At 57.3% G+C, this 12,746-nt stretch overlaps 2 protein-coding genes across 3 annotated transcripts in view; both read right to left on the bottom strand.

Moving 5' to 3' along the window:
- The window catches only part of SLC22A1 (solute carrier family 22 member 1), a 36,817-nt gene extending 35,935 nt beyond the window's left edge, over positions 1 to 882 (bottom strand). For both annotated transcript variants that reach the window (XM_081524470.1, XM_081524471.1), the window contains exon 1: positions 487 to 882. In XM_081524470.1, the coding sequence (XP_081380596.1) occupies positions 487 to 882 (396 nt within the window). The remainder of the gene's footprint in view (positions 1 to 486) is intronic.
- Positions 883 to 9,459: 8,577 nt separating this feature from the next.
- The window catches only part of IGF2R (insulin like growth factor 2 receptor), a 104,274-nt gene continuing 100,987 nt past the window's right edge, over positions 9,460 to 12,746 (bottom strand). The window contains exons 47-48 of the mRNA XM_081530205.1: positions 11,955 to 12,024; positions 9,460 to 11,276 (exon numbers count right to left, since the gene is read on the bottom strand). Of these exons, the coding sequence (XP_081386331.1) occupies positions 10,869 to 11,276; positions 11,955 to 12,024 (478 nt within the window). The 3' untranslated portion in view covers positions 9,460 to 10,868. The remainder of the gene's footprint in view (positions 11,277 to 11,954; positions 12,025 to 12,746) is intronic.

The raw sequence follows: 12,746 nt of genomic DNA, 5'->3' as shown, positions 1-12,746 counted from the left end.
CAACACTCAGCCAACTCGGAGCATGGCTGGGACTCAGTCAGACTCCAGGGCAGCTTCCACACTGCCTCAGAGAGCAACGTTGAGCTATCACGTGTCCACAGCTCGTGAATGGAGGGAGGCGGCCTTGCATCTCTGATGGTGGGGCCGCTGGCCCCCAGGTGGATTCTGCAGGCCCGTGGAGAAGCCAGTGCGGCAGAAAGATGAGGAAGCCAGTCTCCCCGGGGATTTCCCGTCCAAGCAGTCCAGCTCGGCCTGGCAGGCAATGGTCTCTCTGAGCTCCAGTTCCCTCTTCTAACACCCCGTGTGCAGAGGATTGAACAAGGGAGGAATGGCAGTGCCCGGGACGGAGTCTGATGCGCCGTGGTTCAGAGAGCACAGCCCTGCTCCCTCTTTGTTGATGTGGGATCGAAGCCTGTAGGATTCGTCATGTTTCCTCTCTGCCCCGAAACCCACATCATTATCCCCCTGGCAAAGGCTGGCTCTTACCTCGGTCACAATGGAGGAGCCGGGCGTGTCGTACACCCAGCCCTGCTCGCAGGGGCCCAGGGGCAGGGGGCTGCCGTTGGTGGCCAGGCCGGCCAGTGGGTCCAGGCAGCCGAGGGCGCTCTGGTTCCAGTCCACCTCGTAGCGGAGGCACTGGCCCTCGGGCCCTGGGCCTGGCACCGTGTAGTTGAGCTCCTCGGCCAGGCTCCAGCCGCATCGCCGGCTCAGCTCCGCCACCCCGGGACTCCGGCAGCGGTGGTCCGGGGTGAAGGCCAGGAAGACGATGCCCACGTAGATGGGGGCAAAGGCAGCCGAGAGCAGGCACAAGATCAGGAAAGTTTGCTTCTGGAACCAGCCGAACTCCCCCACCTGCTCCAGAACATCGTCCACGGTGAGCATGACTGAGCCTCCACGCTCATCACTCTGAGTGGACCACGGCGGCCGCAGTGCCTGGGGTCAGGGTCTTATGTGGGTTTCTCTGCAATGGGCTGGTCTGAAGTTGAATTGCTGTCTAAGCATCTTGGCTTCTACCCTTGGAAGCCAACCAGCTGGAAACAATCTTTCACCCGCAGGGCGGGTTTCAGGCAGGGATAGGAGGAGGATGATTGGTCAGACTGCTGGGCTGGGGGAAGTCACCTGGGCTGAGGGCCTGATTCTGTAGTACTGGGGTTCCCAGAGTCAAGGGAGAGAGCAAGGGTGGCCGTGAACCTCCCAGCAGTCTCTTTCAGGCTCTTCCTGAGGGATCCTCTACTTTAAAGCTTTTTTATTATCCAAATAAACAAGGACAGCACACTGGCTGCCAGGCTATCGGACACGCTACTCATGATGGGGCGTCTCAAGCAGCGTGCATCAAGGGTCTGGCCATGGGCAATGGGAGAGCCAAGCTCCCCAGACTGACTCACTTCCCTACCTCCTTGTCCTAGTGTAGAAAGACCGCCTTCTTTGGGACCCACAAAGGACTTCTCCTGGCATCACTATGTCCCCAGGAAGGCTCCTGGCTGCTGGACTGTGACACACGCTGAATGCCCAGGAAAGCGGGCCACAGGGGCCCTCTGGGCACAGATCCTGAAGGATTCCCTGGGCAGAGATGCTGGTAGAAAAGATCAAAGGGCCGCAGGCAGAGAACATCTCCCTCTCCCCCACTTCAGCCCAGGAGGACACAGAACATTAAGGCTGGGTCCCCCCTCCATGCACACAAGAGGGACAGATAACAGGTGACCAGGTGCCCGGGTTCCCTCTCGTTCCTGGGACCCTCATCTCTCTGCTCCATGGACACGGGGAGCTGGCCCCAAGCCCAGTGGAGTACCAGCTGCTCTGTGAAACAGGAGGAGGCTGCAGCTCTGCAAACCACTTCCCTAATTGGGCTGAGCACTGACTAGGGGTGCGGTGGGAGGGGAGAGGGCGGGGGTGGGGAACAAACCTCCCCAAGGCATCAGCTCACCCAGGCCAGGCGCTGCCCTTCCTGCCTGAGTGAGATAATGGAAACTGTGTCTTCATCGCCCCTCCCTGTTCTTGGCACAGGGCCCCTGAAACCCTTGACACTCCTAGGAGTGTATTCTGTTCAACGAAGTGACTCTGGGTGGACTTGTGGGTGGCTCCTGGACATGGGTAAGACCAAGCTATGATTGTGTTAGGGGCTTCCCAGGTGGCGCTAGTGATAAAGAACCTGCCTGCCAGTGCAGAAGACACAGGAGATGCAGGTTTGATCCCTGGGTGGGGAAGATTACCCTGTAGAAGGAAATGGCAACCCACTCCAGCATTCTTGCCTGGAGCATCCCATGGACAGAGGAGTCTGGTGGGCTATAGTCCATGGGATCGCAAAGAGACTCTGGGTGGGCGCCTGACTTCAGGTAAGACCGAGCTGTGACTAGAGACTTGGAGCTTTCAGCCCCATCTCCCCATTCTCTTGAGCAAGAAGGGCTGAAATGGTTGGTCATGGGTCATGCCGACAGGGTGAAGCCTGCATAAGAGGCCCACTATTCGGGGTTCAGAGCTATCATATCCACACCCCAGGTCCGTGGGGACAGCAGCTCCTGCACTGGGACCCCCACCCCCTACCCTGCCCTGTGCATCTCCTCTCCTGGCTCCTGCGATGCTTCATCATATTCTCTAATAATCTGGTGGACAAGTCAACATTTCCCTGACTTCTGTGAGCCGCTCTAGCAAATCAGGGGCTTTCCCTGTGGCTCAGTCAGTCTCTTGCAATGCAAGAGACCCAGGTTTGATCCTTGGGTAGGGAAGATCCCCTGGAGAAGGAATGGCAACCCACTCCAGTATTCTTGCCTGGAGAATCCCATGGACAGAGGAGCCTGGGGGGCTACAGTCCACGGGGTCGCAGAGAGTCGGACATGACTGAGCAGGTAACACTTTCTAGCAAATTAGTTGACTCCAAAGAGGGAAGAGGTCAGAGGACCCTGATCTGTAGCCAAGTCTGATAGAATTGTGGGTCACCTGGGGCCCTAATAGTGACTGGCATCTGAGGGGGGACGGTCTCGTGGGACCGAGCCCTTAACCTGTGGGGTCTGAGGCTCTCTCCAGGTTGAGGGTGTCAGAAGTGGGTTAAATTGTGGGACACTTGGCTGGCATCGCAGGGAAGTGCCTGGTGTGGGCAAAACTCCCGCATTCGGTGATCCAAAGTGAAGTGTCCTGGGAGAGGAGTGAGGAGGACTCACGGGTGAAAGGAGACCGAGGTTTTTCTACACACGAGGAAGTCACTGCGTTTGTCCACCACAAGCGGCCCTGAACACACGGGCTCCCCTGACTCGAATCTTTGGCTTGGGAAATGGCCAGGGTGCTAAGGCCTTGCTCTCAGCTCATCGTGGGGAGGAAGCAAGCAGGGCCCCCCCTCACCCACCCCCCCGGCCGGGCTGGACCCACCGTGCACGCCACCCAGGTCTGGGCAGGGCCGCCCTCCCGTGCTCAGTGTCCTGAGAGGTCTTTTCCCTCTCGGACCCAAGAGCAGGGAGACCCGCGTGGCTCTGCACTGCCCCCTCCTCACCCCGTCTCCAAACACCTCGGCCAGGGGCACATGGGGGTGGCTGGTCATCCTGCGGTCCAGACTGCAGAAGCAACCCAGGCCGGTGGGTAAGTGCCACCTGGGAAAGGCCAGTGTCACCATCCTCACTGGCATTAGGGGTGATGGGCCAGACTCCTCACTGAGCTTGATACCCACTATGTAATCCTGCGAGAACCCTCGAGGCTAGAGGCATATTAGAGACAAGAAACCAAGGCCCTTGTCTGCTATCATGCCACTGGCTCTTGGCCAGTTCTTAAGAAATCAATTCACTGAAAGCCCCAGGGCTAGTGACCAGCGACTGTGTGTCCAGGACTCTTGTGCTGCAGCTCAACTCTCCCAGCAGCCCATCAAACACAGATTTCGTGCAAGACATGCCCTTTGTTCCAGGACAGTTCACCCCAGGCCTTGGGACCTCCTGAGCCTCCGAAGTTAAGGACACAGGCCAGGCTCTCCTCTGGGAAAACAGAAAAGGAACGGGCATTTGGGGCAAAGCCCAGAGCTTCAGATGAAAGCCCAGCCACCAGGGATTCTCTAGGTCCGGGTGACCTCCCAGTGGACTGACTTCAACATGACTGGGCTGGTTTTCCAGGAGGGCTTTGGGGAGATGGGCTGGCCTGCCTCCCACCCTGTGGCCCTGAAGCTCTTGCCATCATGGGGCTCCCCTCCCGTTGGGCTGTGCTGGGGGCACGGTGGTTGGGGGTCCATGGCTGTTCCGGGCCTGGCCCCAGGGCTGCTGTTTCCCTCTCTGTGCTGTCCGGAGGGACCCCCCAGTGCCCGGTGACCCTGGCACCTTCTTCCAAGGCAGCATGGTTCCATGAGGCCATCAGGGGACAGGCATTAGCTCCACCGGGGAGCATGGAAACCTCCAAGGCGTGGGAACAGCACGGAAGCCTGGAGTGAGGCTCCAGCCAGGCCCTCGGGGGCGCTGCCTCTCTTAGGGGCACAGTCGTTCCCCTCCCCGAAGTCAGGCCAGCTCTGCTGGGCCTGTGTTTCTTGCCCCAAAGTCCTGACACTGAAGGCTGCTGGGCAGAGTGCTTCCTCCTCCCAGGCCTTGATCAGATTTTTTTTTTTTTTTTTTTGATGGTTGAGGATGGTTTATTAAGCGGTGCCTTAGTATAGATGCCAGAGTTTGCCCACATTGCTCTTACTGTACAAAGCCCTGACGTTCTGCCAATTTTTCTTGGCAGGAGTCTTCTACCTCTACCTCCTCCAGGGACTAGGACGGTCCTCCCAATGGTCTGTGTCTGCCTCACCTGCTGTGACGGTCCTCTTTGTCCCCGCCTGTCCCAGGACCTGGGCACGGAAGCATCGCTACATCCTGACTTACCTGCCCCGCCTCCAGAGCTCCAGGGTCCAGTACCCACAGATGCCACCCCTGGGGCTGGGGGTCCCTGAGGGCAGAGGCCAGGGAGGACATGGGCGTCAGCTGGGACTTCAGCTCTTTTCCGGATGAGGCGAGAACAGTCCAGGGCCAGCTTCCAGACACTGTTCTGAAACCTTGTCCAAGAGATCCTGGCTTGGCCCTCAGCTACCCACCATCCTGTCCCACTAAGGAACCCACCCACCACTCCCTCCCTGCAAAGTAGAGTGCCTGCGGTCTGCCAGGCCCTGCTCTTGGCAGGGAGAACAGAGCCGTGAACAGAGGGACCAGAGTCTCAGGGTAGAGATCTGTGATCAGCGAGGGAAGTACGGAGACGGTATGTTCACAGGTGGGGAGCGTTACGGAGATCTCAAGCAGGAAGGGGTGGGGGGCTGTAGCCTAAGAACCAGCGGTCAGGGGTGGCCTCTGGGATGCTGAGCCTCGAGGGAGGCAGGATGGTGAGCCCTCGGGGAGGCGGGAACTGGAGGATGAATGTTCCAGAGGCAGGAAAAAGCAGAGACTGGGCAGGCTGAGCGAGGAGGCCTGTGGGGCGGCCGCAGAGCCAAGCCAAGGGAGCAGGACTGAGGCCAGAGGGGCCTCGGACCTGGATACAGGGCCCCGCAGGACCAGGGCTTCACCTGGTGGTGAGGGCAGCCCCCGAAGCCGTCTGAGCCAAGCATGGGGAAGCTGCCACTGCCCAGCTGGGCCCGGAGGGCTGGGCCAGGTGGTACCAGCAGGGCCGGAGAGAAACGCACTCAGGGTCTGATTGCAGGTGGGGGTGGGAGGATGTGCTGATGGGCTGGATGCAGGGTGTGAGAGCCAGCAAGGGGTCCAGAGGTGCCAGGCGTTTGGCCCCAGCCTCTGGAAGGACAGCCTTCCCTTGACTGAGGGGACGGGAGACGTCCACAGAGTGTGCAGACAGCACACGGGTGGGGAGGGGCTTTGGAGTGGTTCAGATCCCACCTCCATCAGTACACTACACATCTGCTGAGCCTTAACACTTATGCCTGTAAAATGGGCCAACACTCCCCTTCCCTCCCGCCCAGGGTGCAGCCAAGTGGTTCAGGAAAGCCTGGGCAGTGGGTGAGCTTTTCCGCAGAGGGCCCGGTGGTAGGTGCCTGGGCGGAGAGGCCCTTCTGGGCCGTCTAGTCTCTGCAGCAGCTTCCCCTTCAGTCCAAGTGCTAACACCGCCCTGGATGAGATCTAAATGAGGGCATGTGCTTTCTGGCTCCCCGGAGTGCTTCATTTAGGGACACGGAAATTTTTAGTTTCATCTCATCCTCCTGCGTCGTGTGACATCCTTACTTTTTTTCAACCATTTTTTCAGTACTGTGGTATTTACTGAGAAAAATCTGAGTCTAGGTGGATCTGTGCGGTTCAAACCTGTGCTGCTCAAGGGTCAACTGCGTTTCAGCATCAGGGCTGAAGGTTGGTTTCTTGGCGACTTTGACTCCAAGGAGAGTGGTTGCTGTGGGGACACAAATGGTGGGGGCAGGGAGAGAAGCCTTCCTCTGGGGAGGGCAGGTGAGAGGCAGACGGTGCCCAGTTGGCCACTGTCACTGTTAACCATCTGTGTGCCCTCACGGAGTCCACCACGACCCTGCTCCACGGGACCGTCCAGGGAACAGAGCCCCGCCCACCGTGACAGCACCCCCGGTGGACGGTCCACACGCCCCCAGGTCCCAGGGACCACCGTGCGCTGCTCCTCTGCTAGGAGACCCACCACCCACGCTCCCTACTCTCACTTCACACGCATTCAGCCATCTCTCTTTCGAAAGACCTTCTGAGAGGCCTCGTACCAAGAAAGGCCATTTCCCTTTAAATTCAGCCTTTTCCAAACTTTTTTGAACCTATGTCCTCTCCAATTTTTGCAGAATCTCTGTCAAAAACCACACAGAATGTGTTCCGTGCAGGGGGCACTTTGGGGAATGCAGCTGTACGAGACAGTTCACCAACAAAACATGCTCTTCAAGTGTGACTTCTTTCACCCTAAGCCCCTTCCCCTGTGCTTGCAGCAGGAGTCCGAAAGCCACGAGGTGGGCAGGGGAGGTCAGTGGTGGGGTGGGCAAGGGCGGCCCCGAGGGGAGGGCGACCGTCAGGGGTGTCAGAGGGTGATCGTGGACGAGGAGGGAGACCCCACATCAAGGTCACAAAAGTCAAAGACCAGCTTCCCCAACGGAGGGAAACTCAAGAGACAGGGCAACTGAAAGGGGGAGGATTCTGAGTAGGGTCCTCTTGGTGAAAACAGCATTGCCATGACAACCAGCAGACCAGAGGCACCACAGCTTGAGGGTCCATGTGTGTTGTTTGGGGGGTGGGGGTCAGTGACATCCCAAGGCACCACGGAAGCAGCTCACTCTCACATGATTCGGGGAATAAAGTTCTTTGCCCTGTATGTTTCATCAATTTCATTTCTTTAATCTGAAGCCAAGGGTCACAGGGCCTGTCTGGGACCCGTCCCTGATGGCGCCCGCCCCCCGTGACTCAGCTCTGCTCTGGGGGATTGAGACCCGCTCCCAGGATGCTTCCTCCAGGGGGGTGCCCAGAGCCACCGCCAGGTGACCCCCTACACTCTCACCCTGTCCAGGGGTGACAGGATCATTTGTTCAATTCTGTCTTCCTCTAACTCTGTATCAGAATAACAGTATAAGTAAACTTCATTGAACTTGATTCACCAACTGCTCAAAACACAAAACAGCATAAGAAATAAAGAAAGGGAGTGAAAGTCACTCAGTCGTGTCTGACTCTTTGTGACCCCATGAACTACACAGTCCATGGAATTCTCCAGGCCAGAATACTGGAGTGGGTAGCCTTTTCCCTCTCCAGGGGATCTTCCCGACCCGGGAATCGAACTGGGGTCTCCTGCATTGCAGGAGGATTCTTTACCAACTGAGCTAGGAGGGAAGCCCGTAAGAAATGTGAATAATAACTCACAGCCTGACTTTGGCCTTCCCCAGGATCTTTAGGGAAAACAGTTCACTTCCCCCAGGATGGGAATGACAGCAGCTGTCACAGGGCTCTTCAAGCTCCGTGACAACGTTCCAGCCTTACCTCTCCAGCACCTCGGGCCACTCTGTCCCCAAACACCCGGCTCCCTGCCTCGGGGTCCGCGCAGCCCGGAAAGGAGCTGCAGGACCGCCCTGCCCGGGATTCGTGCAGTGACCCATCCCCCCGGGAGGCACAGCTCTCAGCCATCCTTGAGCCGCCAATTCCGTCAGCCAAGTTCATCTGGAGAAGTAAGAAGTCATGTCCCACCGGGTGGTGGGGCTTCTCCAAAGCTGGTGAAGAGGTTTCTAACCAATGTAACCTGGCCCCCACCCCCCACCCACCCCAAGGCACACTACCCGCTGGTGACCTGACCCCTGGAAGAAAGGTAAGACCTCCATGCCCACTGCTTGAACTGGTGCAAAGGGATGGAAGAATTCCTTCTAGATGCCCCCCTGTGGTGGCCGTCGACCTCCCTGAAGGTGGTTGTGGTCAGCGTGTGTCAACAGGTTGGTGGAGAGCAGGCAGCTGCATCTAGAAAGCTCTTGGTGGGAGCCAGGTCTCCACTCTCCTGTGGATTTTCTGGGCACGGGGTTTGCCTGCACTGTCCTGACCCTCCATTTAACCCATCCCTCCAGCATTCAATACAGTCTCAACAAAGGTGGGGGTTAAAATTTTGGTTAAAAGGAAACTAAATTAGACTCGTGAAAGGTTGTAACTCTTACTTGCTGTCAGGGAGCGTTTTCCTGAACTTCCTATGACCACAGCTGGCACAAACTGTTAGTCTATTTGCAGGGGCTTAGTGGAAGAGATCATCTAGGTTCTCAAGAAAAGAGCTGAGTGAACACCTCCCACACGTGGTCACTTCCCCGTTGCCCTGTGGCCAGATGGCCCGAGGTGCCAATGAAGGGTCATCAAGTTCACCCACAGGGCCCACGAGTGCCCCTCCGGGCAGAGAGGGCTCCTGTGTCTCAGTGAAAAGGGAGTGGCTTGGACAACAGTTCCCTGGACACAGCGTCTGAGAACCAGCAACTGTGGGCTCACAACGTAAACCTTTGTGTAAGACCCCAGAGTGTCCATCTCGGGAGAGATTCTGTAAAGTCCTCAAGAGGAAAACAGTCACTCCAATTGGAAATAATCAGAAAATGAGCAGAAAGGAAGGATGCTGACTCCGATTAAGTCTATAGTTGGACATCTACTCCCTGCTCGGTCTGTCTTCACAGCAACATCCGGGAAGCTCTGGTTACTTGTCGGTCATTACAGGTGTAAACCAGATTCATGCAAGAGAAGCCCCCCTCCCCACTCCATGTAAGCCTGAACTGTATACCAGGATTGTGGGATCTGTACTTATGGTGGCTGTTTTGGTAAAAAATAAATAAACATCCCGGGGTCTGCTTTCTCGGAAGGAGGAAGAGCCAGGTGTGGGTGAAGCTGACAGAGGCCCCCATGGGCCTCAAGAGAGCGTCTACACTCGGGAAGACTTGGGGAGACTCATGAAGGGTCAGCCGACACCCGGACACAACTGTCTCTGGAACGCGACAGGAGGTGCAGAGAGGGTTATCAGACGCAGCAGCGAACTCAGGAGCTTTTCACTCAAGAAAGCAGGACCACCCGGTTAATAATTTATCTTTTATTCAAATTGTTGAATACTTTATATTACAGTAAATTTGATTGGAAAAAAAATGAGGAAAGAAATCAATTTTTAAAAATACACTCATGTTGAAATCAAATCAAATAAGCTAGCCAAACGAGAGTACAAACCCAGGAACCCTGCGGGTTGGTTGGCTTTCCAGGATATGAATACCACTGAGTCTATATACAGCTCTATAAATGCCAGAAAAGTCATTCGTTAAACACTTCAGAGAAAGGCGCCAACAGCCGGGGAAGGACAGTGGTCCCCCCCTCCTGTCCTGCAGACCGGGCGGCCGGTTTTGGCCATGCCCGGGGCGGGAATCCAAGTGCAAGGCTGGGGCGAGAGCCTGGCCCACTGGCTTTCATGCAACTTCCATGAGTCACGCACTGTGCAAATTAAGGCTTTTTATAGGTCGAATGGTCGATAGACACTTTTTTTTTTCTTAAAAAAATAAGCACAGTAAAGGTGGTATCATGAGAACCTGAAGAGGTGAGACCTACACCCCAAGTCTGGAAAAAAGTCTGACGACGTCTCAACTCCATTCTCTCAGACACACATGCGCGCACATAGGCACACGCGTGTGCGCGCGCACACGCATACACACACACACACATCAATCTTTGGGTGGGTTGTTTGACTTCACCAGCTGGCGAGAGAAATACTGATAAGTGTGCTCTGTGCACCTGGGATCGAAGACATCATGCAAAAAAAAAAGCTGCAGCTGTTACTGACTCGAGAGGCAGAGAGCAGGCAGCCCCCTCCACAGCCCAGGCAACTCAGGACACATGCGTGTGTGCACGCACGCGTGTGCCCTGACGCCACAGAAGCAAAAGGGAAAAGAGCAGAGTGGTGGAGTCTAACTGAGAGGATACATCGTGGACCAGTTCAAAGTCTGAGAGGAAAGGGTCTGAGCGTGCCCACAGCCTCCCCCCGCTTAAAGGATGGACAGGTAAGGTTACCCCCTGCCGGCAGGAAAAAACTGTTGGTGGTGTTTTTTTGTTTTTTTTTTTTTTCCTTTTTCGCAAACCTGAGTAATTGTCAAAAGTCAATAAATAGGAGGAGAGAATTAAATGCTAAAATATAATGATCAAATACCCTACAGGGCCTAAAGCAGCAAGGGTCTTCCTTAAAAGCAGCCCTCGGTCCCCAGACGCGTCTGGCCCCAGCGCCTTAGAAAGCGCACGGTGGCCACGCTCAAGGCGAGGACTGAGTACAAACCCAGGGCGGGCACTGCCATCAGCGGCCGCACCTCCTCCCCGCGCCCACGGAGAGGGGCGCCCCTCCTCCCCCACCACCAACACTCTTCCCTTTTTTGAACAGTTTCGTTAAAGGCCAAGGACAGAAGCATCACAGAGTCCCGTCGGATTTGGTCGGAGGCGGCGCGGGCGAGCCTAGACGTGCAGGAGGTCCTCGTCGCTGTCATCGTGGAAGGTGCTGATGGGCGCGGCCGCAGCCCGGGGCCGCCCCCGCCGCGCCGGCTCCCCCCGCACCAGCCCCACCCGGTCGTCTGCCCGCAGCGGTGGCAGCGCCTTCCGTGGCAGGGGCCGCAGCGGGGGGCCGCCTTCGGCCCCAGACACCCTGCCCGGGGCGTGCACCTTCACTTCGGGGAGGGTCAGGACCTCGTCCTCGCTGTCCTGCTCGTCGGCGTGCAGGGCAGTGAGCGCATCGGCGGCTTTCACCGACTTGGTGGTGACGTGGCCGTTCTCCTGGCCCTCCTTCCCGGGCCGTGGTGCCGGCGGCTGGATCTCCTCCATCAGCCACTCGGTCTCGTTCTCGTCCGCCTCCTCCTCCTTGTTCACCTGCCGGGACACCGCAGGGACCGTGGGCCCACCCGAGACCTCATCTGGCCACCGCCCTAAACCCACAGGTCCCGGGAACCAGGGCAGGGAGAGGAAGGGGAAGGCTGGCAACCGCCAGCTCCTGCTGAGATCCGACAGAGGCAGACAGGGTCGGGGTCGGGCCCCTGTTCTCCGGAGCCCTCTGGGTGTAGAGAGAGAGAGAGACGTGCAGCAGCTGAGAGGAGCCACGTGGAGGACACCACGTGGGTGCATGTGGTTGAGGGAGACCTTCTAGAAAGCAGCTGGCAGGACAATCAAGAGCCACGAGTGCATTTACGCCACCTGGGCTCAATTTCCAGAAACTCAACCAAAGGAAATCATCCAAATGCCAGAGGCACAACAATGTTCATTGCCGTGCTTTCTGCAGAAGAGCCAAAAAGGTAGAAATGATCTGAATATTAAATGCTGTGAAGAAATGAGCTTCCATCCCAATGAGAAAACCTTGAAGAAGAACAGACAAAGAATGTGTTCAGGTTGAGAGCTACGCGAGACGGTTTCCCCTTTATGGGTTTCGAACGGCCCGCGATGACGGTTTCCTTGTGTTCACTGGCCGACATCGCGACAACAGGTGGACCATGTGTTGTGTCTGCGGGGTCGGGGAGGGGGCAGGGAGCCGCCGGAGGCCTTGGCAGGCCTTACCTTTGAGTACTTGTACGACACGTTTGCGCTCCGGCGGCAGCAGTTGGTGAGCCTGCTCATTACCATCTCCCTGGAAAGGGGGTTCCAGTTACTCCAGGCTGGAGCCACCCCGCCCTGGACCCCCCCATGTCCCCCGACAGGAGGCTGTGACCACTCAAGAACACGTTCCCTCAACCCCCAACAGCAGGGCTGGGAGCCAAGTCGGAGGAAGGAAAGCTAGGGAATCAGGAGAGGCATTCAACCCTGCATTCAAACCCTGTATGCAGCCTCACCCCACATTTGCGGTATTAACAGGGGCCACAGTGAGTTACCCTGCACTTCTGCACCTGCTTTTCCCCACGCGGATGGAACGCACCCACACCTCCCTGCCACCCCAGGGCTGTGCTGAGATTACTGGGCCGAGTGGCGAACCCAGGGCCAGCTCACACCCAGACCTCCTGCCCCACTCCTGCATCCCACTGACGGCCTCTGGGGCTGGGGTGGGGGCGGTAAGCACTTCCCAACCCTCTCATTTGCCTCTGGATTGTTGGGCAGGTGAGGGGAGAGACAGGGAGCCCCAGAGCTGACTCATCCCTGCCCTTGGGACAGGGCTGGCCACACGCAGAGCCCTGGGCCTCGTTCATGGGTGACGTGAAACCCGCTGGACAGTCACACTGGCCTGCCCGTGAGTGACAAGACCTTTCATCCCCCAAAGGGGAGACTGTGGGTAGGGGTGAGGTCACAGCTGGCACCTCGTAAATGCTCCCCTCTAAAGGGCAGGGGTCAGTCGATCAGAAGGTGGTCAGCTCACGT

Source organism: Giraffa tippelskirchi, chromosome 9 (genome assembly GCF_054371585.1).
Source record: "Giraffa tippelskirchi isolate mGirTip1 chromosome 9, T2T-mGirTip1v1.2.pri, whole genome shotgun sequence".
NCBI classification, from domain to species: Eukaryota; Metazoa; Chordata; class Mammalia; order Artiodactyla; family Giraffidae; genus Giraffa; species Giraffa tippelskirchi.
The sequence above is the reverse complement of the archived record's forward strand: the minus strand, read 5'-3'. Positions and strand labels throughout refer to the sequence as shown.